The following is a 24,727-nucleotide window of genomic DNA, read 5'->3' on the forward strand; positions in this document are numbered from 1 at the left end:
CCAAGTTATCCTTATCTTTTGGATTTATGTCCTAGATAGATTAGGATTTTAATGATATATAAGAAAATCCTTATTTAATTGGATTTAGATAAATTTATTTATCTAAGAAATCCTAAGTAATGTTTGATACATTCTGAATGTCTATTCTAAATAGAATTAAGATTTGTATAAATCTTGGTTGATAGGTTTTTATTTTTATCTTATGGATTATAATGAGATTGTTTCAATCTAGTAATATCCTAGTACGATTTAAATAATGATAACCCTAGATCAACGTTATCTTGAATTGTAGGATTTGATTTTATCGAAATAAAATCTAGAATAATCCTAAATGGATTTAGATAGTTAACTCTATCTTGATAAATCCTAAATGAATTTGGATAATTATTATCCAAGATAAAACTTAATTATTTAATTGATTCTCCCTTGACTAGATTAAATAATTTTCGATAATTATCATGTGTGTTTAAATGTCATGCATTAAATGGACTTATCTGTTTATTTGGTGTTTATCTATTTTAAGTGGATTATCTGTTTTATCTGCTTATGTGATAATTATGCAAAAACCATACAAAATATCTAAGTGATGATTACAACAAGTGCGTTGTATACAGTCTCCATTGGTTGGTTTGCAAATTTTATGAAGTCAGTTTCTAATATTATCAACTATGGAATATTCTAATCAGGACTCCTAAAGTGGGACACCTAAAAGTAGTAAACCGGGACTCCTAAAGTGTGACGGAGAGAGTATTATTTTTATAAAACAAGTGCAGAGAAGAAGCGTGACAAATTTTCAGGGACGAAGGGAATACATTATTATCTCTAAAAATTGCCTTTCATAGTCCTATATAGTTAAAAAAAAAATTATAGTCTAAAAAACCTAAACATTACAATTTTTAAAAAATGATCAAATTAGTGCAATTCACCAACCAACTTAATTTTATTTGCCTTTTTTTAGTATAAAAACAGAAAATCTCGTTATTCATTTATTCAAATCGGAGTAAAAGAAAGTAAAGGGAAAAATCAGAAAATACTGAAGGTTCGTATATTTATAGGCTAATAATAGCATGTCATTTCGATTTGCCACCTTTCGCCAGGTAGATAATAATATGCAAGCAGGGGAACATTAGGGTCATATTGCCTCTATAGTGTTAAGTTCCATCATAATATTAACCATTAGATTAAGATTTTGGACATATTAGATTTGTAGGAGATGTGATAGTCAGTGTTACATTACTAGGTCGATTTGGTACATTATAGGGGTAGAAATGGAATCACAAACAAATGTCAATCAGTTTTAAAACCACATTTCCATGATTTTAGGGGTATTTATTTCAGCGATGATACACATTCCCCATTATATGAAAATTAAATCAATCTCATTCTCCTCATTCCGCTTCACCCTCGCTTCTCCTCCGAAAAAATCCTTAACCGCCGCTTTGAAGTCGGAAAAACTCCAATCAACGCCGATTCAATCCCCGACGACGACTCTCAGTAGTTCGCATACTGATTTTCTTCATCTCAACGCGTGTTGACGATCGACCATACATCTTACAATTGCTTACTCCTTGGTCAGTAATAAGTTAATTTTCTCAACTTGTAGTCGATTCAACATTGAGGAAACTGATTTTAGTTGGCTAGTTGCGGGGATTTTTTTTATATTTTAGTTTAGGTTTTAGTAATTCTTTGATGAATCCATTTAGTTTTGATTTTAATTGAATGGGTTGTTATAAGATTCAATTTTAAAATTGAATCTTGATACAGTTAATGTGGTCATTTGTTGTGCATAGTTGTGTGTTTCTATGAAATTGAGAATCAATTTCCAAACGCATACATCATTACTGTACTAAAATAAAGAGGAAGGGAATTCTAAAAAATGGTGACGAGAGCCAGGAGCCAAAATACAAGGAATCGAATGTTTTGTTACTACATTATTCTGTGTTATGGTATGATATGTTGCATTTGTAAATATTTTGAGTTACATTTTCTGCTCTATATGGTCATCCGCATCTTCTTTCAAACGGCATATGCACATTATTTAACCCAATATTAACATTACTTTATACTGATGTGCTACATTATTTTGTGTTATGGTATGAGCGATTACATTTTTTTTTAATTTTTTTTTACATTATTTACTCAAATTTTTACATTATTCGCTACCGATGTGCTACATTATTGTGTCTTATATAATGTTGTGTCACATTAATACACTTTTTTACTTACCTTACCCGCTTCATAAGGTTACAGTAAATATGCATACATTAGGCCTTTACACATTGTTTGATTAAATATTTACATTATTTCGCACTGATGTGTTACATTATTAGTATTTGTTATTGGTAGTAATGTTAATTTGAATTAATCAACAATGTAACATTTTGGCTAATCAATGTATCTGTTTATGAATAGGTACAAAGAGGTACCGAGTTGAATTCGATGACAGTGAGGAATCCGCTTGTAATAGATTTTCTTTGTTTGGGTTTGTTGTAATATGATAGAAAACAAATAATGCTTTTCAAATTATCAAACATAGATTTTGGGGATGCAAAAGAGTTGTGATGTACATTTTACATCAAAATAGTTAACATTTATCTATCAAATAATGTACCTTTATAATCTAATAATGTGGATAGAGAGGATCCCAACATTACATTACTTGATGTAAAGCACACATTATTATTGAACATACATATGTTGGTGCCCCAATATTTTGAAAATGTAAATATACTTAAAAGTAATGTAAATCTTTAGCAATCAGTAATGTAAATATTTTGATAATGTAAATATACTTAAAAGTAATGTAAATCATGCGTTAATATTATAAGGTAGACAACACATGAGATAATGTAAAAGACACGTACATTAAATCTCTATATTTGTACATTATAATCAGTATGAATTCAACGAACACAAAGTCAGATACGAACTTGATGTTTGGGTTGGTACTATGCCTTAGCCCCAGGTATAGCTTAACCCTAGGGGATAGGAACTAAGTTCAGGCAATTGAGGTCCTATACGAGAACTTGGGAGTACTATACCCTAGCCCAGTGGATAATTGAACCTTAAGGAATGACTTTAACTCCCTTTTCATGGAGAATGTTGTGTTACTGAGCTAGTATTACACCATAGCCCTATGGACTGTTAAACCCTTGGGGAATGAGTTTAGCTTCTGACCCTTAGCGAACAAATAAAAATCTACATTACTTATTAAAAGACATATACGAATGTAATATAATAATAATTATTATTATTAATCAAAATAATAATTTTATTAATAGTATTAATAAAATCATTCTCAAATTGTTCACCGGCAAACTTAATTCGTCAATAATAATAATAATATTAATAACATCATTCTTAAATTGTTCACCAGCAAACTTAATTATAAAAATTCAAAAACGAATTTTGATGATAGATTGCTAAATTAAACAAAATATTTAGTATATCTCAAAAATTAATATTTGCTACGCTTTCAATTTCAGCGATTTACGTGCTATTTAATTATAATATGCTATAAAAATTTAATTGTAGAAAGATGTAGCGTAGATTAAGATAATTAATTATGGAAATCAAATCATGGGAGCCTTGAATTTAGGAACAATATATAACAAAAATTGTAACATCCCGGATTTTAGAACCCTAATTTTTGAGCCCTAGAATTAATTGTTGATGACGTGGCATCGAGAATGCTTTTATTTCGCGAGTTGATATGGTCGATTTGAGTTAGGGTTTGTGTTGAAAGTTTGAAAAGTCAAACTATTTAATTTAATGATGTGGCATGTGATATATTAAGATATGAGATTATGTGGCAATTTAATTGTTTATGGGTGAGTGAGAATATTAGAGAAAATTTCCATAAATACTTGTCACCCTAATTCTTATAATTTTCGAACCCTAGACCCCTTGGAGGAAGAATTTCTATTTTTCCGGAATTTATTTAACCCTTGGGATATTTATCCAAATTAAATTCCATGAGCCAATTATTTCCTTGTTTAGAGATGTAAAAATCGAGCCCCTTGTTTTTCTAGTGATTTTCGAAAATCACTATTTTTGGGAAGGAAGGAATTGTTTTATTTTATTTGATTCCTTACTTGATTTCCTTCCATACCTAGAATTTAATTATTCTACCAAATCTTTCCATACTTCAAGAGATCTTGCCTTACTTTATTTTAGTCAATATTCAAGAAATCCATGCCTTATTTAAAGGGCATAGAAATCGGCCCCTACCTTGTTTCATGGAGGATTTTCCTTATTTTTATTTTGTTCCATGATATTTTATTCTATATGGAAAAATACCAAAAACAAAACCATGGCTAATTACCTAGCCTAATTTTCAAAAATTAGGAGATATTGCCATCTTCTATTTTTGTTAATTCTTCTTCCCTACTTCACAATATTATTTCATTTATTTATTTAATTGGGAGAATGAGATCTTACCAAATATTCTATCCTAATTACCTAAAGATCTTGTTGAGCACTATAAATAAGAGAACACCCCAACCCTAGACCCCAAATTTTCGGCCCCCTCACCCCCATACACTCTCTCAATTTTTTTCTTCTACATTACTCCATTAATCCTTCATCCTTTGAGAAGAAAATTGAAGTATAATCCAAGAACTTTGAAGAATCAAGACTAATACTTGTTTTCTACCGATTGATTTTCTCTAAAAAGGTATTTTTGCTTAAGAGTTATGTTTATTCTTCTTCTACCCCTTTTCTTTTTCTTCCAACCGATTTAATCGGTACTCTTGGACCTTCATGCATATTAATTGAGTGAAAAAGGGATAAGAAGGGATATGGGAACATGTGTGTGTGTGTGTGTGTGTGTGCCGAGAGTGTGTGAGGTGTGTGTGTCGTGTGTGTGTGTTATGCGTGTGGGTGTGTGTGTTGAAGTGTGTGTTGTGTAGTGTGTGCTTGATGGCTAAATACTTTTGCATGACATATGATAATAGATCTAGGGTTGAGATGCTAATGAATATATGTACGTATGATAAGCGTGACTTGAATTATAAGTTATGAAGTTTAGGATGAGTCGATGGGAAAGAGGAAAATAATGAGACATGCATAAGTAAGAATAGTATCGAACCTAACTTGTGATATGTGCCTATGTGATTAAAAGGTGAAACTTTGGTTGCGAAGCCGGATAACGGAAAAGCAAATCTACTTGAAAACTAAGCAATCGAGGTGGGCTTTACTCTAAAAACTCTCTTTTATTTTATCTAAATGTTGTTGGGAGATATAAGGGTGGTTTAACTGTTATGCCATACCTATGTTTGTTTTAAAGTGATATCTGATCTGCTTATACGAATTCGGGTCTGAGTATGGGCCGCAAGCCCTACCAGGCTGTGTACACAATGGGATCGAGAGCCGTCCTTGCTAGTCGGCCGGTCTCGTGGGCGAAAAGTGTGGCCACACTTTCGTCGCACCATGGAATGATTGTTAATTGATGAGAAAATGGGAGGTTATTTTGACTGGCCAGTCTATGAAAATATATTTTGTGATACTCGTGATATTCTTTTATAACTGCTTAAAACTCGAGTTCACTTGGTAAGTGTGGCATAACTTATAAAATGTTTTGGCAACGAGCTCACTGAGTATTTCAAAATACTCAGCCTTGCATGTGTTTTCCTTATGTGCAGGTTGAATGACGACGAGTGGTGGCGGGTGTTGAGCAGATTAATGAATTAAAAAGGATATGTTGACCTTCAAGCATAGTTGTGTCTTCATACATAGCTATACTTTTCTCTTGGTCGTTTTCCGCTGGATTTTTGATATACTTTAGAATGTTTTTTGGAATAATTGCATCTTACTTTCGGTTGTGGCCTTAGCCCTTTTCTCGTGATTTTGTCTGGGATACTATGTCATACTCTTAAGGTTTTGATTCTCATTTATGATAACTACCCTCTTTTGAACTTCTAGGTTAAGTTGTTGCATTAAATACTCTGATATCTCTTTCCATTCTTTTGGTCAATACTCTTTAAATGAAACTCTAGCCTATGTTTACTTCTTTGAGTCGGTTTCGGGTAGCAGCCGCCGTATTTATTGTACTCTAGGAGGGCGGGCTGTTACAAAAATCATGGAAGGAAACTGACTTGATTTCTCACCAAATCTGCCCTTTTTGAATTAAAATAATAATATTATTAATAAAAGGATCATATATCTCGGCCATCAGATCACAAAATCGTGGGGCTGAGATTTAGGGAGAAGGTTGAACAATAATTAAAAAAAAATATGAATACATCCCAATAATTAAATAAAAATCTGCAAGTATACTACACATCATCTTTTTTGGAGGAAAAAAATAAGAAAAACCAAAAATTCATATATTTAATTCAAAAGTTTGGAAAAAAATATTAAAAGTTTATATATTTACCGAAAAAGTTATCTTTTAGTTAAACTACAAATTTATTAAGGGAGGCCATTCCATATCTGTGAATCCCTAACATATTTTATGAATATTTTAAATTTTCATGTATACCTGATTCCCTATTTAGTGCAACAGCATTTTAATACGGGAAGGAAAATATATATGAAAATCAAAATTTAAGCTTGCGGAGCACGAGATTTGCGACTATTTAAATCATAATTAATTTTAATTATTATATGGAATCAATTAAACGACGACCCGTACCTGCAAAAACTCTTCGTAGGCGCGAATCCGACGAAGAATACACTTCTCTCTCTCTCTCTCTCCTTCTCTTGTAAGCTTTGTCTACATAAAATCTGCGAATTACATTGAACCCTCACACCTCAACTCCGATGATGGGAAATTCTCCTAAATCAGGAATACAATAGTACAATTTCAGCCCTAGCTTTTGTATATCTGTCTCATGGAGTCCGCCACCGCGTTTCCGCAATACATCCCTCTCAATTCGAAGTATTTTTCGAAGCTTCTTTTTATTCTGTGTGTGGAGATGTTCGTGCATGATTCAAGATTTTCAATTGCGCAGGAAAAGGACGTTTTCGGATGGCGGAAGCTCTTCGGGAGCGTGCAAAGAGGTGGACGTGGCGATCGATCGCTCTTCTAAATCAAATTACTCCAACCAACAAGAGGTCGGAGATTTCTTCTTTTTCTTCTTAAATTGTCTCTATATACGTTTCTGTCAGTGGTTTTGTTTTTATCTATTCTTATAATTGTTATTGTGTTTTCTGCGATCCAAGTGAATTAATGTTCAGCCGGGTGAAATTATTCGTAAGATGGAACTCTGAGTTTTGAGATCATGTTTATTTTCTTTGGTCTTGGTTCGAATTGATTTTCGGAATTATTCACCAATGTAGTTTTATGCTACACTGCTAACAAAGCATTGGACTTTGAAGTAGTTATGGGTTTCACCCCTATAAGAAATAAATTACAGGGATGGGTTTGTCTTAGGGTAACTTGATTCCCCTGTTTCAAAACAAGTGCTTTTGCAATTGTTTTGCTGTATATGAAAAACCTATAGCTACATGAAAAGATTCTGAAAACTGATTTCTGGATATTTGAAAGTAGCACATTTTCTCTGTTACTTGTACTACTTTTGTAATTCCCTTTCTGTTTCTCAGTGACACTCTATTTTCTTGGTCACTGAAGTAGGTAATTTGGTTTAAAGTAGCGACAATATATTATAATGCACCTCCGTTTGGCATATTATGATGATTGTGTAAAGGGAAATAATCTCAAAAGTCAACGTTAGAGATGATTTTAGACTAGAGATCTCTGTATCTTGTTTGTTTCTCTAGTTATCCTATTTGTGGGCACAGTTGTAGAAGGACTTTATTTTGGTTTTTTTATAGTTGAAAGTTTTGTGATACGTTGGAGATTATCTCTACAGCCCCATAGCAGTTAAAATATGGAGAAATATTTTAAAAGGAAGTAATGTTGTTTCTTAACAAAAACATTGAAAAACTCAAATGTGTTAGGCTAAGTCATGTTTAAATTTCCTTTTACTTATTTAAGTGGTAGAGTTGGAGTTTCTAAGTAACAGAAAAGTTATCTTAATTGAGTTTCCTGCAAGTCTCTGTTCGTTTGCAATTTTTCCTTTGTGTGATTTTTAAATTTTCTTGGGTTGAACTCTCATTCATCTTGGTATAACCTTTAATGCATCACAAAGTCAATGTGCATACTGATTTCAGTAGCGTCTTGGGTAGGGAAAATGTGTTTAGTTCATAGTAGCGTATGATGTTTATAATAGCATACTGTTGGTTTCATATGGTTCATTTTTGATGTAGCTTCATCATCTTAAGCATCAATGCTGCCACCTGTTTTCTTGTGGGTCCTCTAATCCCCCTCATTCATATAAGAATGTTAGTATATGTCAGTATAAATCTTCCATTTTTCTTCTACTTTGTTTACCCCCCCCCCCCCTAATGAACTTGCTACACTCATGCGAATCTCACGGCGTATGCTTATACTAATACCTTTGTCTATATATTCCCTTCCCCGGTAACTGATTTTGTGAAAGTAACCTTACATCATCCATTAACCTATCATTCCAAATTTCTTGAAGGTTCCTGAAATAATAGATGTTGACATGTTAGAAGATGGCGATGATGCTTCCTTGATGGATAGTGAAGTTGATGGAAGTGCCAAAGGAAAGGTACTCTGAGTCCATAGCTATCCAGATAGCTACCCTTTTATAATTTTACTGTTGAAATAACAACTTATAATTCTCTTTTGAATTCTTTTTTTACCTCAGTGGTGAAAATATTATTGAAACAATTTATTTCTGTTTCTCAACAGAAAGTCCTCTCGAATTCTTCTGTTGGTGCTAGTGGTTTAGCAGATGAAGAATCTGGAGATGACATGGCAACATCAAATGTTGGTGCTGAAGAATTAGAAGATTATGGAGATGATTTCAGCTCTAGTTTATACTTTGGAGAGGATGAGTGGATGGATTCAGATTATGATGGTATGATTTATGATGACAATGATCATTTGGAAGCACATTTTGATAACATGGAGCTTCCACCTGGAGTTGAGGCGCCTGTCCCCTGGTTTCGGGGTTCTCCTAAAAATGATACACAGATCCCAGTCAAGGGCCCAAGCACTTCAACACATTCAGGTTTGCAACTTATCTTTCCTAGTTTGATCTTATCTGAATGTCTATGGTTGTTGAAGTACTGCCAAAAAGAGGATCTTCAACTATGTTGAGCAGTTCACAGACAGGCATACAAAAAGAGGATGTAGGCAACCAAATATGAATCGAACGTACTTTCAAAAGTGATGGATCCTATTGTAGGTTAGCTGGCATCCTCGACCTGGGCACTACAGCCAATCTGAGTTCACAACTCTGAGGGATTGTTTTACTCGTAGTTATGGGAATGAACCCTTTACTAGTACAAGGAACTAACCTGTGCATCCATACTATTGATGCCAGTAATTAAAACAATGTTTTGCTGCCCCCTATACATCCATGTTTTTAATGATTGGCACTTGTCAGTAATAGCTATTTGATAATTGACATCTAAACATACCATCAAAGGAAAGCCACTTGGAGTCGGAAACTTTTACCTGTTCGGGAAGCCTGATATTTAGAACCTTCTTTTGGGTCCTTAAAAATTCATGAACTGTAAATTAATTTTGATTTGGGATTAAAATTCTGCTCATAATGTAAGTTTGCATTTTCAACAGGGAGTTCACTGCGGACAGGGCCAGTGAAGGTGGTGGACAAAATGGTGTATAAGTTTGACAATTTTGCAAAATTTGACACTGTTCATGATCACTCGGATCATCACTACTCCACAAGAAAGTGTTCTGAAGTGGTGAGGGGGAGTCTGATGAGTACTTACTTAATCATGTCAATTGTGACATAAAATCTACTTATAAATATATCTTTGATCTGTCGTATAGGCATCAAAGAACTGGGCAAAGAGAATACAAGAAGAATGGAAGATTCTTGAAAAGAATTTGCCAGGTGAGTTTTACGAGTATATTTTGAATTTTATGACCAGCCTGTGAAAGTGGTTTACACGGAAAAGATGAAACAATCAATCATCCCCGATCTATGCTTATGGCATAGCACACATCTCATCTGTCTTCCCATTATGAATTCATAATCTTCAATTACTCTTTGTCCACCAGCTGAGGTATATGTGAGGGCTTATGAATCAAGGATGGATCTTTTGAGAGCTGTGATAATCGGGGCAGAAGGAACACCGTACCATGATGGTCTCTTTTTCTTTGATGTCTACTTCCCCAGCAAATATCCTGCTATTCCACCCGTATGTTTCTCTTGATCCTAGACCCTCATGTTTATTATCTCCATCGAGCTGAAGATTCACTTCTTGCTCTCAATTTTTGGCAGGAAGTCTATTACCATTCAGGTGGTCTTCGAATCAATCCTAACTTGTACAATTCTGGAAAAGTGTGCCTTAGCCTTCTGAACACATGGAGCGGGAGCAGAAAGGAGAAGTGGATCCCAGACCAGTCAACCGCACTACAAGTGTTGGTCTCCATACAAGGATTGATATTAAATGCAAAACCCTACTTTAATGAGCCTGGGTATGAGGGGGAAATGGGAACAAAAAGAGGGGAGGATAGCTCCTCAGCGTATAATGAGAACACATTCATATATTCCTTGAAGACAATGATTTACAGCATGCAGAAGCCACCCAAGGTATGATTAGCTCATACGTCTTTGCAAAATCGGCTTCATTTGTGTGTTATGCATGATATGCTCTTACATTGCTTTCCCTTGTAGCACTTTGAGGACTTTGTGGTGGGGTATTTCCGCAAGCATGCACGTTACATTCTGGTGTCCTGTGTGGCCTACTTGAACGGAGCTGAAGTGGGCTGCCTTGTCAGAGGTGGCGTTCATGATGCTGACAAAGACAACAAAAGATGCTCGGAGCAGTTCAAGGAGACGCTGGGGCAGTGCATCACTCGTCTGGTAAAGACATTTATGGACATTGAAGCTGATGGTTGTCAGGAGTTCCTAGTTGCAGCCAAGAAAGGTAGTAAAACGGAATAGCCACATCTGGTGTGGCCTTCACCTTATTGAGTTTATAGCTTGTTTCGTAGATCAGAATTTGCAATCATGACACGATCTGCTTACATCGTTGTGGGAAGTACATAACTTGGTTTCTCATGAAATTTTCTAGTAACAAGTCTATATATTGACAGACAATACATTGTGTATATATAATTTTAGCATTCTGTAAATTACTATGATCAGTTTAGGTGCATAATGTTGGAATGATGGAATCCGACTTGATCAGTTTTTAGACCTATTTATATTTTGTAATTTTAACTAGGGGTAACAAATTTTCTGTGGGACTTATATATTAACAGATCCTAGTAATCGGTGTGAAAATTATATGCTTTCTAGATTTGAATCTTATTAGGAAAAAGGATCAATAAATGGTTCCTCATTTTTTATATGATGATTCAAACTCATAATATATTATTTTGAGATTAATCCACTTATAAATTGAATTGGACTATATTGTCTATGTCGAATAGGGGCAGACACACAAATATATTTTGATTTTGATAGTTTATATCTTATAGGGAACTATAAAAATGGTCATTGGACTATTGATTTATCTCGTCCATAGTCTCTGGATTTTAAAAATATCGCCAGACATTTCTGGACTAAGGGTTTATCTCAAATTTGGTCCTTTTGCCATTTTTTTATACAAAAATACCCTTTTGAGCATTTGGGCAATTTGGTCTTTTTACACTTTTAACATTTTAAATCTGATTGATTTAAATACCTTATTGATTTAAATAGAGGAATATTTCTATTTTTGTACGTGAATAATATAAATAGAATATAGCTCTTATTTTTCCATCGTGAATAATATTATTTTTCTGTACTTATTCAATTCAGTTGAATATTATATTAAATAACAAAAATTAATAGTTTTAATCAATATTTATAGTGTCCATGAATTAATAGTTTTAATTAATAAAACTTATTGATATTTAAAAATCTAACTTTAAAATTTAATTTTATAAAATTAATTCTAATATTGAAATTAAGAAAGAAATTGAAGGATGACAAAAATGGAAAAAAGAATGATAATTTGGAAATAATATCAGATTTAGTACATGAAATAATATCAGATTAATTTGAAAATAATATCAATTAATTTTATTAATTATTAAAATTATTAAATAATAAAAATTATTAGTTTTAATCAATATACGATAGTGTCTAATATTTAATCAATAAGCTATGCCAACGCCTCTATTTAAATCAATAAGGTATTTAAATCAATCAGATTTAAAATGTTAAAAGTGTAAAAAGACCGAATTGCCCAAATGCTCAAAAGGGTATTTTCGTATCAAAAATGGCAAAAGGACCAAATTTGAGATAAACCCTTAGTTCAGGGATGTCTGACGATATTTTTAAAGTCCAGAGACTATGGGCGAGATAAACCCATAGTCTATGGACCATTTTTGTAGTTCACTCTATATGTTATAAAATTGAGTGAACTACATTGTCACGACCGCACTTTGCTAAGGATAGCAAACGCGACTTACCGTGACAATGGGAGGATTTAAAGAAACGGGAAGAAAAAGGGAACCTTGGCACAACTAAACATAATAGAATCATCTTGAAATAACTATCAAAACATATCAGAGTGCATGAAACAATAGAACATAAGTTCAACTTTTGCATTGCAGCGGAAGAGTCAAGAGAGAATGACAACGTGTATGGAGACACGATTCATCCGAGCATTTTACTACTGAAACACAATCGCCACATCTGCTCAACACCGCCCTTTGTCGTCACCGCTTAACCTGCACATTATTAAAACATATGCATGACTGAGTACTTGATATACTCAGTGAACAATTGCCAAAATATACTTTATATTAAAACTGGTTTTGTCAAGCCATCACTGAGTGAGCTTGGGGATTATCTTAAAAAGGCCCAAGTACACTAAACTCTTTTCTTTTGTAACTATGACTGTCCAGTCTATTTTCCTGTAGCATATACCATAGCTGAACCTGTGTGAACCGGGAATGTGGCCACATTTCAAGTCACTGGACCGACCAACTCAAAGGATGGCTCACGATCCCCTGGTGTACACTAATCCGAGTAAGGTTTTCGCTCTACTAGGACTCGAATTCGATTAAACATAACTGGTCTAGTAGGGACGCTCCCCTTTCTAGACAAATAGATAGGTAATGCTAAAAACAAAAATAAGGCAAGACAAAACATACTATGAATTTAAATAACTGAAAGTATCCTTGAATTATATAGTAAACAGAAACCCCTCATAAGATCATATCTTAAATAGAAAGCCCATAAAATATACTTCTCATAAAAACTATAAACATACTTTAAACCGAAAGCTCACTAAAATACTTTAGTTCGAAAGCCCACCCCGTTCGTTTAATTTCCTTAACTTGATTTTCTCGTTCCCACCTTACCTTGCGGAGATAACCTTTTTCAAGACAAAACAATATAGTATAAAATACTAATCAGGCTTCAAGATTTTCTTAGACTTTAATAGGAATGTATGCCTCCTAATTAATTTTCTTTTCTTATTTCACTTATCTTTAAGGAATTTTTAAAACTCATATTACTTGATGCTCCTTCTACTAGTCAAATTCCATAATTAATTTGGCTCGTGCTAGATTACCGAAATTAAATTTCTTCCAAATAAGTTCTAATTCCGAAACTAGACCAAGACTTCCCCTTTATTTTCAGTCCAAGTAATTAAATTTGATATTGGGCCTCCTTCCAAAATTTAATGCAGCCATTGTTATTTTTAAAGAGTTGGGCTCATATTTGTTTCCTCACTCCCTTGGCCCAAGTCAATAAAATGTTAAAATGTTAGCCCAAACAATTAAATCAAAATAACCCACAATAATCACCCACTTCATCTCCCTCACCATTCAAACCCAAATCCTACTTTGATGAGAGAGAAGCTCCTCCCACTCTCTACCTGCCACCGCCGCCGCTTCCGCTTCCGGCGGCATCCTCTTCTCTCCTCCGTCTTTCCCTTTTCTCTTCTCCGTCTCCCCCCCTAATCACTCCCTCTCTCGGACCTGTTCACGCCGCCGCTGCCCCCCTCTCTCCCGATCTGCCCGCTGCTGTGCATGCACCGGCAGCGGCTTCGCCGCTTCTTCTCCGCGCCTCGCGCTTCCGGAGCAGCTCCCCGAAGCCACCACAGTCGCCGCCTCTTCGCCGAACTCCCTAAAGGCAAGGATTGATTTATGTTCTTTTTTTTAATTTTCTAAGGATTTAAAAGTCCTGGAATTTAATTTGTGAAGGTTGTGAAATTAGTGACGAATCGGGGTGTGGGGCTGCCACCGTCAGCAAAGGCGTGCCAAGACTCAGTCGCCGGAATTCCGGCGGATTCCTATTCTGGAGATAAGATTCTTAATTTGTGCTTACTTGGTTTGTCCCTTATATGACTTTGGTGAATTATGAGTTGTTCTCAAGAAATTGGAGTTGATTTGGTTTCAAGAGGCAAAAACATCTTCTACTAGAACAAAGGTTGAACTTATTCCAAGTGATTTTAATGTTTGCACTAAATTCTCATTAGTTTACTATCGTCAATGATGAAAAGTATGCTATGGAAATAAAACATAGATACAGAACCGATAGAAATTTTACCCTGTTGTGAGAAAAGGATTTGCAATCGTAAGAAAAACACTTGTGGAGCTAATGGTCTCTACCCTTTTCTATATCTAACTCTTATTTTCTTCTCTCAAATTTTCAGATGCGGTGAAACTGGGGAATAACTTGTATAGAGAAACATACTCCCTCCGTCCCTATAAATATGAAACATTTAATTTTTGGCACGGGAATTTATGCAGTTTTTTTGTGAGTTGATGAAGAGAGAGTAAAGTAGAAGAAAGGAAAAAGTAGAGAGAGTGATATTTCTATTTTAGAAAACATTTCATTTTTAATGGACAACCCAAAAAGAAAAATGTTGCATTTCTAATGGAACAGAGGGAGAGGGAATATATGATAGCTTGATGTTGGTGATATACATTTTGCTAGAGATTTTTCAAGCGGTGGAAGGATTTGGTAGATTCTATGAAAGACACGTGTAATTGGGAGTGGCATTGGAAAGTTTATTGGGCTCTAAAATAAAAATAGAGAGCACATGAGATTGGCTCCCATTAATGGATTTAAAAAAAAAAAGATTGGACTAAGAAAAATAGTTGATAGGCCCAATAATTACATATCAATTTTCTTTAATTCCATTTCTTCTATTTTGTAAATCACGAATTTGATTTGTAAAAGAAAACACAACTAAAGGATATAGGAGAAGTCGGGGCTTTACATACATAATAGTACCTGGTCTTTGTATTATATTATTTTTAATATTTATAAATCACATTTTCAGTACTGATGCTAATTTTCACCCAAAATATCCTCTAAAAATAATATTTTCACATTTTTGTCATAGAAGGTATTTTTGGGTATATATGAAAAGAGGACCTAAAATGATATACCCTCTCGTCCACGAAAAATAAGGCACTTTGTGAATAACACAAATTTTAATATAGAATCTATATTTATATCTATCTATACTATTTAAAAGTGGCAGTCTGTTAAAATTACTATAACATTCTTTTTGGTGGGAAAATGAGAAGCTTATGTGGAGTACTTTTTTTTAATTGTTATTATATTTTGTAATAAAATTATGCAGATTCTAAACAATGAGAGAGAGGGAGACAGGTTAGACAGATAGGCAGACAAATATGATTGCATTGTTGTGGACTATTTTTTTTTAATTTTTGATTGTTGATAGCAGCACTGCAGAGCTCTTGGAATCAGGCAATAGCTCCGACAACGGCGGGTAGGCAGTGCAGGTGATAGCTCCGATTTCCTCCTGTCAAATTCGTCCCTGGCGTCCTCTCAGCCTCCCTAACATGGCATCTCCAGCAGCCACTTTAAAGATCCGATCTTTACCCGCCGGAGAAGAAGAACATCAGAGGAAAGAGAAAGAGAATTGACGCCAAGAAAAAGGAATGCAGGCGCTCCGGGAGAGCAGGAAGCGGGGGAGGCAGTGCAGAAATTGTGGCGTATGGAATTGGAAGTTGTCCAATGATCAGCCCATCTGCTGGTGGTGGAGCCGCTGGATTTGAAGTGTGGTTTTGCGTGGTGGCGGAAGGCGGCGAGGCTGGCAGGAAGCGGGCGGAGAGGCGGCACAGGCGAGACATAAGAGCGGAGATGATATCCGCTGAGGTGAGAGAAAGGGACGAACAGAGAGGAGAAAGAGATATGGAGGCTGAACATTTGTGTAGGGTTTGTAGGATTATAGTACTATCTCCGTCCACGAAAATTCGTCCCGGTTTGACCGGGCACGAGTTTTAAGAAATGTAATGAAAAGTGAGTTTAAAAAGTTAGTGGATTGTGAGTCCTACTTTTATATATTAGTTTTATAATAAAATGTGAGTAGGAATGAGTTAGTGGAATATGAGGTCCACTACCAAAAATGGTAAAAGTGAAATGTGACAAATTTTGGGGGACGGACGGAAATGGAAAAATGGGACAAATTTTCGTGGACGAGGTAGTATTAATTTATGCGCATATTATTTGGGCTTTAATCTAGCCTTTTTAGGTATAAAGTGCGTTTAGTGGGTTGGATCTGGAGGATTTTAGATTTAAATAGTATTAATTTGTAATTATAAAATTTTTATTTAAATAGAGTTCTAGTTTAGGTGTTGGGTCCTATTATTATGTATTTTATATTTTTTATGTATTAGGCTTTGTAAATATATATTTTTTTAATTAAAATTCTTTTTCATTAACTAATTAAATTTATATAAGTATTGAATTAACTTTGATTTAATTTATTAGAGTTGAATAATCTTACTTATATTTTTTAATACTCTTAAAATATTGAAATATATATTATCACGTATTAAAATAATAATGACAAGGAAAATCGAAATCCTTTATTTTAATACTTATTTCCATATTAATAATCAAGCTAAATGACAACATAATTATACTCCATCCGTCCCACAAAAGATGTCACACTTTCCTTTTTAGTTTGTCCCACAAAAGTTGTCACATTTCTCTTTTTGGAAAAAGTTCTCTCTCACATGAATATAAAAATTATATTTTCTCTCTCCATTTAACACACAAAACAAAACCTCCTAAAATCCTGTGCCGTCCCACAAGTATGACATCTTTTGTGGGACGGAGGGAGTATAATTCTTTATCTCATCCTATATTTACTTAACTGAAAAGGTGTTTAATTGATGAAAGAATTATACTCCCTCCGTCCCACAAAAGTGTAGTATAAATTTAAAGTGATGAACTATTATCACTTATGTTAAGTGATAATTTACTTTTTATATGTATATATGGTGGAAATAAGAAATTTATTTTTTCGTATACAAAAATTGCATTTAATCTTTGGTCATGCATATCAAGTTATTCCATTGTCTGAAATTAAATATTAGAAAATAAGTAGTCAACTAAGATGTGATTATTGGATGATCCAATTTTTTTTATCTTGGCTTCTCAAGGAAAATTTTAAATTTCTACGATCTAATTTATTCATATATTTAATTGTTTATTTCTTACTATTAATAATAGATAAAAAAAATTAAATGATAGTGATAACATGGAATTAAATGAAATATATTTGTCTTTCTCCTGACAAAAATCTAAAATTATTATCATTATCAAACAAAGAACAATATTGCATAACATTAATTGTTGTTGTGTGTAATAGTATGCAATTTTATATGTAAATATATTAGTTTAATTAAATATGTTGAAATTACTTATAAATATATATTTATATTCAAGATATATAGTTTATAAATATATTTATATTTAAATTACTAGAAGTACTCATAGTTATAATTGAGTTGATTCTGATTTATTCTACTACTAGATAAGATAATTTTGTTTATAACTTTGAGTTCTATTTTTTTGTACGAATTTCAAAATATTATCATGTACTATTGAATTTAATTTTGATGAAAATGAATTTATTAATTGTGATTTTTTTAAATTCGTTTTACCTAAACTGGTGAACTATTTATTCAATCAAATAATTTGCTTTTTTTTTTCTTTTATAAATAGTAGTATTATTTTTTTCTTTATTTGTATGTCTTATTCAATTTCATCCACACATCTCCTCTTTTGTTATTTCTTTTATTTTATACTACTACACTCATATCCGAGTATTAAAATAGTATACAATCATCTGCTAAAATATAAAATATTTCATTGAGAGTGGGTTGAGAGAAGTACAAATATCTTTTTGTGCCTGTTTATAATATTTTCAATTGTTTATAATATTACAATAGTTATTTTAATTAATTCTTATCTGTAAATATATTTACTCTTTGTGTAAAATAACAAATAAAATTAAATAGATATGACAAGGTTAACAAAAATACAATGCTAAAAAGTATTAAAAATACTACTCTTAATGTGATATGTGGAAGTTATGACAATATAAGCTTAATATTAAATTTGTAATATTAATAAATAAATATATTGAGGTAGACAAATGATAATATGGTGTCGTGTTAGATTAATTATAAAAATAAACATAATATATTTAGAAGAAATATGTTACATAAAAAACCTTATTTAATTACTATATGAATATTTTTCTAAGTATATTATGATTTGATGAATTACCCTATTTAAAATCATTTATTTTAGTAACAAGATTTTGGTATTCATTATTTGTTACTATTATTTAAAAGTTTCTTATTTGAATTACAAATTATTAATTTAATTATATTTCGTTGTCTTCGATCCTATCAATATTTTTTTTTGTGTGTAGCCAATGTTGGTAGTTCCGTTCAAAGTCTCATAATTATAAGTGATGTTCTTGATCAACATAATTCATGTATTATGAATAACATTAATTTACATTCGTCGACTTTAAAGCAAGATGGAGGTGTTTTTTTTATTTATGTATTCAGATTTCTAATATGACATCAATGTTGGGGTTTGGTGCCCCTTGCACAGCGGAAGACATGCATAAACAAATAAATCAGATCTACAGATCTATTTGACTGATTATGAGATCAATTAACCACATGTTAAACAATTAATTGCATGCTGGAACACATATGATTCACAAATAAGGAATAAAAACCCAAATTCATGAATTCCAACGGTTTAGAATTACCGAACAGATTCTCCGAAGAATCGACGATTGCTTGCGCCTTCTCCACATGAGATCTTCGTACTCGACCATGAATCTTCTAATCTGTATCCCGAACTCAGATAATGACCTTTGGGTGGGCAAAGATTGTCAGAATCGAAAAGGACTTGACTAAACAGAAGACAGAATTCCCAACAGAAGGGAAAGGAAAATTCCATCTGCTCTGGAGAGAGGGAGCACGAAATTAATGATGAAAATTCATTAAATTAGTCTTCTATTTAGTCTCCTTTATATAGAGTTATGATGGACCAGATTAGGGATCCATGGTGGTTGGATTTGGGCCAAACCTGTTGGACTTTTACTAATTAAATTGAGCCCCAAGTTAATACAAGTCCAAATAGAATATTATTATCATCCACTATAGTATAATAATATTGACTGCCCATCCAATCCCAAATTACGAGTAACCCGGGCTTTACCTCTTTAATTTATTATTTCCCGTGTTTAAGTTATAAATACCAATTAATTAATTTAAGTCTGCTATTTGAATTTAATTAATTAATATCTTTTTCCAAGAGTTGTCTAGTTCAAAATCTTTATTTATTATTGTGAAATAAATTCCAACCAGCCGGGTTTCTGAATAAAATAATCTTTTTCGAACACCTCTTGAGGATATCATCACACTGGACTCACCCAGCACACGATTCATTGCAATAACAATACTAGCACCTCTAGACATTGATAACCACTATCCAAGATATCAGGATTCTTGGATTGCGAAAAATGCGCACCATTTGATAAATCAAAGTAGTGCATAATCAATATCGCATGCTCAATGTTATATCAACAATGATTAAAAACTAACAACCACCGAGACCTCGTCTTTCAGTAAATAGCAAGAAAGACTTATCTCAACTGTTAGATCTTTCAGTGCTATACCACACCAGTGTCGTTTATTTCCTAAGGTAAGGAAACATACGGACTGACACCGCACCTTTCACGATAGGTAGCCAAAGCCTATCTAGGTTGTGAAATTCTATTTCTCTTCTACAAAGGACCGACTGCGTCACCTTCTGTGAACATTGTTCACGACCAGTCTACTATGCAAAAGAATCAGACTTGTTTGCTTCTTATACATTTAAATGTTTGAGAAACATCTTATAAATGCACAAACAAATATCAATACGATAAAATTACTTCTTCTCGTCTTGAGTTAAAAGTGGATTGTAGAGTTTATTGTATACAAGCAAATTCTATCCGTGCAACAAGCTCGAAATATGTTTTTCAGTATACCAATCCTAACAATCGCTTCTTGGAAATCCTACATTAGTTGATGTTCTCTAAAGACTCGAAAAGTACTCACTATTTGAAAAATATACGGTCATATAATTCAATTTGGATTTTTCCTCTTTGATCTTTAGTCGTACTTTTTCCTTTATTTATATTATATATCTTATTTTAACTAACTCATTCTCTTTTATTCTAATTCACATATCTCCCTTTTGTCATTTGTGTAACACCCCTCATTCGTTTATTAGGTTAACCGAATAAGTGATATCACGTTCTCTCCCTATGCACATATTTTTAACCAAATAATATATACACCCACACATATGCTAGTCAATCTACTGATTTTATTATAACAAAATATATTTATAATTCTAGAGTAGCAAAAGCATAGAGTTTATATACAAGTACAAAAGTCTGCTTAGTGACATAAGCTGGAGTTATTTATATTCATACAAAAAGCCTTCTACGATATTACTTAGCTATGCATCAAGATTTACCCCAAAAGATCAGAACTTGACGAGAGTGCAGTTACTGAACGATGAGTACCTAATCTGCAAAAGAAAATTTGTAAGAATTTGAGTTGTGAAGAACAATGGAGTACATATATAATCCAGGGTTAATTGCTCAAACTCAAGATAATAGTCACAAATATTTGCATAAAAGTTTAATGTCAGATTTCAGACAAAAAGGTTTAGACTAAGCTTAGTCTCATTCCATACACACAAACACCACACAAAGCCCTTGTTAAGTATACATGGTTTCAGACAGTAGCAGATTGATTATTCCATAATAATCACATGTACATGAACAATATCAGAAACAAATATTGTCCACGCGAGGACACTGATCGGACCCAAATAGGGCTTGCATCGCGATGCACAAACAAATAACTCACTCAGAATTATATCTAACAGATAGATTATTTCTCCCGCGTGGGGACCGCTCAGACCCAAAACATAACCAATTATAATTTGTGCATGTACCATGGTGCACAATTATTTCCACCGCGTGTGGACCGATCGGACTTGAGCATAAAACTCAAGCATGCATCATGATGCACTACATGTTTCACCCGCGTGGAGACCGATGGGACCCATTTATGGGTCTGCACCAAGTGCACAACAGATGTTGGATATTTTAGTGTAATTGGATTAACTTGATTGATCGGTTATTGTTATAATGATACATCATTTAAGTATGGAAGTGCGGAGTGCACGCTTATTTGAATTCATTATGATATTAGGGGCGAAGCCCCTAAATAGATGAACGGGGGTCCGGGGGCAGCGCCCACGGGTAGCGGGGTCCAAGGGGCAGAGCCCCTGGCTGGGGTCGAGCTGAAATTTTTTATTTCCAACGAAGTTGCTGTTTCAGAAATTCATCCGAAAAACCTTTTTGAAAATCAGTTATTTTCAGTTAAATCCCAACGGATGCACTGTTTCGTCAACAACTGCATCGGTTTATCCTCTTCAAAATCCGATCAAGTCTTCTGGTTCATTATCTCGAATAAACATAAGAAGGTTCCGCACTTTCTGAATTTTATCCGATCAAATAACTTTGGTAGAACCACCGAAATTGATTTGATCTGAAAGTATTTTGCACGACTTTCAGATATCCGTTTTTCTGTTCTCTATTTTGAATCTCCCTAACAAAGATCAAATCAAATATGTCGAACAAAGAAACGATGAAGGAAGGAGCGAAAGGTTTCGCGAAGTTGGATAAGTTTGCTGGCCAGGATTTCAGACGCTGGCAAAAGAAGATGCACTTCATGCTGACAAATCTCAAGGTGGTGTACGTTCTGAGTACTCCCATGCCCGAGGCTGTTGAAAATGAAACTCTGGAACAGACGAGGAGGCGGATGAAGTGGGAGAACGATGACTACATATGTCGTGGTCACATCTTAAACGGTATGTCTGATTCTCTGTTTGATGTGTATCAAAATGTTGAATCTGCTAAGGAATTGTGGGATTCCCTCGAAGCCAAATATATGGCAGAAGATGCCTCTAGCAAGAAATTTCTTGTTGGTAATTTTATTAACTATAAAATGGTTGATTCGAGGCCTGTCATGGAACAATACAACGAGTTGTTGAGGATATTGGGACAGTTTTCCCAATATGATATGAAAATGGATGAATCCATTTCTGTCTCTAGTATTATTGATAAACTGCCACCTTCTTGGAAGGATTTTAAAAATAATCTGAAACACAAGAAGGAGGAATTGAACTTGGTCGAACTTGGAAGTGATTTCCAGATTGAACAGTCCATACGTGATATGGAAAAGAGTTCTGTTGGTAATACTAAAAACATCGTTGGTTCTTCTGTGAACATGGTGGAAGAGGGTGAATCCTCAAAGGCTGGTAAAGAGAAACGTAAGTTTCAAGGCAAACGGAAGTTTCAAGGGAATTACAGTAAGGATGGGAATAAGAAGCCCAAACTGACTTGCTGGAAGTGTGGCAAATCCGGGCACTTCAAGAAGGATTGTAAGTCTGGAAAGGGTGGAGGAAAAGGGAAAAACGAGGCTGGTCCAAATGGATCCAAGGATCCTGAAAAGCAATCAGGTTCGTTTTCTGTACCTAATGATCATTCGGTTGAGAATTATTATGCATCAATAATCTCTGAAGCATTTTATGTGCAGGATGATGATCTCTCATGGTGGATTGATTCGGGTGCAACATGTCATGTATGCAAGGATCGTCAATGGTTCAAGGACTTTAAACCAATTGAAGATGGATCTTCCTTGAAGATGGGCAATGTTGCAACTGAACCAATCAAAGGAATAGGATCTGTTAGCCTAGTATTTACCTCTGGAAATTCCTTATTGTTAGAAAATGTAGTTTATGTACCTGGAATTCGTAAAAACTTAGTTTCTGGTATTGTATTGAATAGTTGTGGCTATAAACAAGTATTAGAAAGTGATAAATACATTCTGTCAAGGCATGGTAATTTCATTGGTTTTGGTTATCTATGTGGCATGTTTAAGTTGAATTTAGATGTCTCTTTTGTTAATAATTTTGTTTGCATGACTTCTACTAGTTCTAGTAATCATGTTAGTAAATCAGAATTGTGGCATGCTAGACTTGGACATGTACATTACAAGAGATTGAAAGATATGTCGAAAATGAGTTTAATACCAGCTTTTGAGTTGAATGGTGAAAAGTGTAAAACTTGCATGTTAACTAAGATAACTAGACAACCTTTCAATAAGAATGTCAATAAAGAAACTAAGGTATTAGAACTTATACATAGTGATTTGTGTGATTTTCATTCGACTCCATCTCTTGGTAATAAAAAGTATGTAGTTACTTTTATTGATGATGCTACTAGATTTTGCCATGTCTATCTCTGTCATTCCAAAGATGAAGCTCTTGATAAATTTAAAATCTTTAAAGAAAGTGTAGAGCTTTATCATGGTGTGAAGATTAAAACTCTTCGCACTGATAGGGGAGGTGAGTATTATGATCCAGCGTATTTTGAATCGACTGGTATAGTACATCAAACGACTGCTCCATATACACCACAACAAAATGGTGTAGCTGAAAGAAAGAATAGAACGTTGAAAGAAATGATTAATTCAATGTTGTGTTATTCTGGCCTAAGTGAAGGATTTTGGGGTGAGGCTATGTTAACAGCCTGTTATTTGTTGAATAGAGTTCCTAACAAAAGGAACAAAATAACCCCTTATGAACTTTGGCATAAGAAACCACCAAAATTGAGTTATCTCAGAGTTTGGGGTTGTCGAGCAGTGGTAAGACTAACTGACCCTAAAATGAAAAACATAGGTCAAAGAGGTATAGATTGTGTGTTTCTGGGGTATTCAGAAAATTCTGTTTGTTATAGGTTCTATGTCTTAGAACCCAATGACTATGTATCTGTGCACTCTATTATTGAGTCAAGGGATGCTGAATTTGGCAATGAGGATAGATTCACGTCTATACCTAAACCTGGAGGCATGATTGCAAAGTCTAGTAACTCTGATGATGTAACTGGAAAAGTGATGGATACACCTCCTGAGGCTAGGAGAAGTAGTAGAGCAAGAAAAGCTAAGTCTTTTGGAAATGATTTCCAATTGTACTTACTTGAAGGATCAAGAAATGAAATTAATTTTCAATATCAATATTGCTTTACTATTGGTGATGATCCAAGAACCTACAAAGAAGCTATGGCTTCAAGAGATTCTGCATTTTGGAAAGAGGCAATCCAAGAGGAGATGGATTCTATAATCCAAAATGGTACTTGGATACTGACGGATTTACCACCCGGTTGTGAAGCTTTAAATAGCAAATGGATCTTCAAAACGAAGATGAAGGTGGATGGAAGCATAGACAAATATAAAGCCAGATTGGTTATCCAAGGCTTTAGACAAAGGGAAGGCATTGACTACTTTGATACCTATGCTCCT

At 34.0% G+C, this 24,727-nt stretch overlaps 2 protein-coding genes across 2 annotated transcripts; both read left to right on the forward strand.

Moving 5' to 3' along the window:
• Positions 1 to 6,624: 6,624 nt before the first annotated feature.
• On the forward strand, positions 6,625 to 11,198 carry LOC125211054 (putative ubiquitin-conjugating enzyme E2 38). The gene is made up of 9 exons (XM_048110731.1): positions 6,625 to 6,880; positions 6,954 to 7,056; positions 8,490 to 8,579; positions 8,723 to 9,044; positions 9,614 to 9,744; positions 9,833 to 9,896; positions 10,064 to 10,203; positions 10,287 to 10,598; positions 10,683 to 11,198. The coding sequence occupies exons 1-9, from the start codon at positions 6,834 to 6,836 to the stop codon at positions 10,950 to 10,952; spliced, it is 1,479 nt and encodes a 492-aa protein (XP_047966688.1). The 5' UTR covers positions 6,625 to 6,833; the 3' UTR covers positions 10,953 to 11,198.
• A 1,757-nt stretch (positions 11,199 to 12,955) lies between these two features.
• LOC125209544 lies at positions 12,956 to 16,328 on the forward strand. The gene is made up of 5 exons (XM_048109146.1): positions 12,956 to 13,031; positions 13,861 to 14,141; positions 14,213 to 14,339; positions 15,709 to 15,766; positions 15,843 to 16,328. The coding sequence occupies exons 1-5, from the start codon at positions 12,956 to 12,958 to the stop codon at positions 16,003 to 16,005; spliced, it is 705 nt and encodes a 234-aa protein (XP_047965103.1). The 3' UTR covers positions 16,006 to 16,328.
• The last annotated feature ends 8,399 nt before the right edge of the window (positions 16,329 to 24,727 follow it).

This window comes from Salvia hispanica, chromosome 3 (assembly GCF_023119035.1).
Source record: "Salvia hispanica cultivar TCC Black 2014 chromosome 3, UniMelb_Shisp_WGS_1.0, whole genome shotgun sequence".
Classification (NCBI taxonomy): domain Eukaryota; kingdom Viridiplantae; phylum Streptophyta; class Magnoliopsida; order Lamiales; family Lamiaceae; genus Salvia; species Salvia hispanica.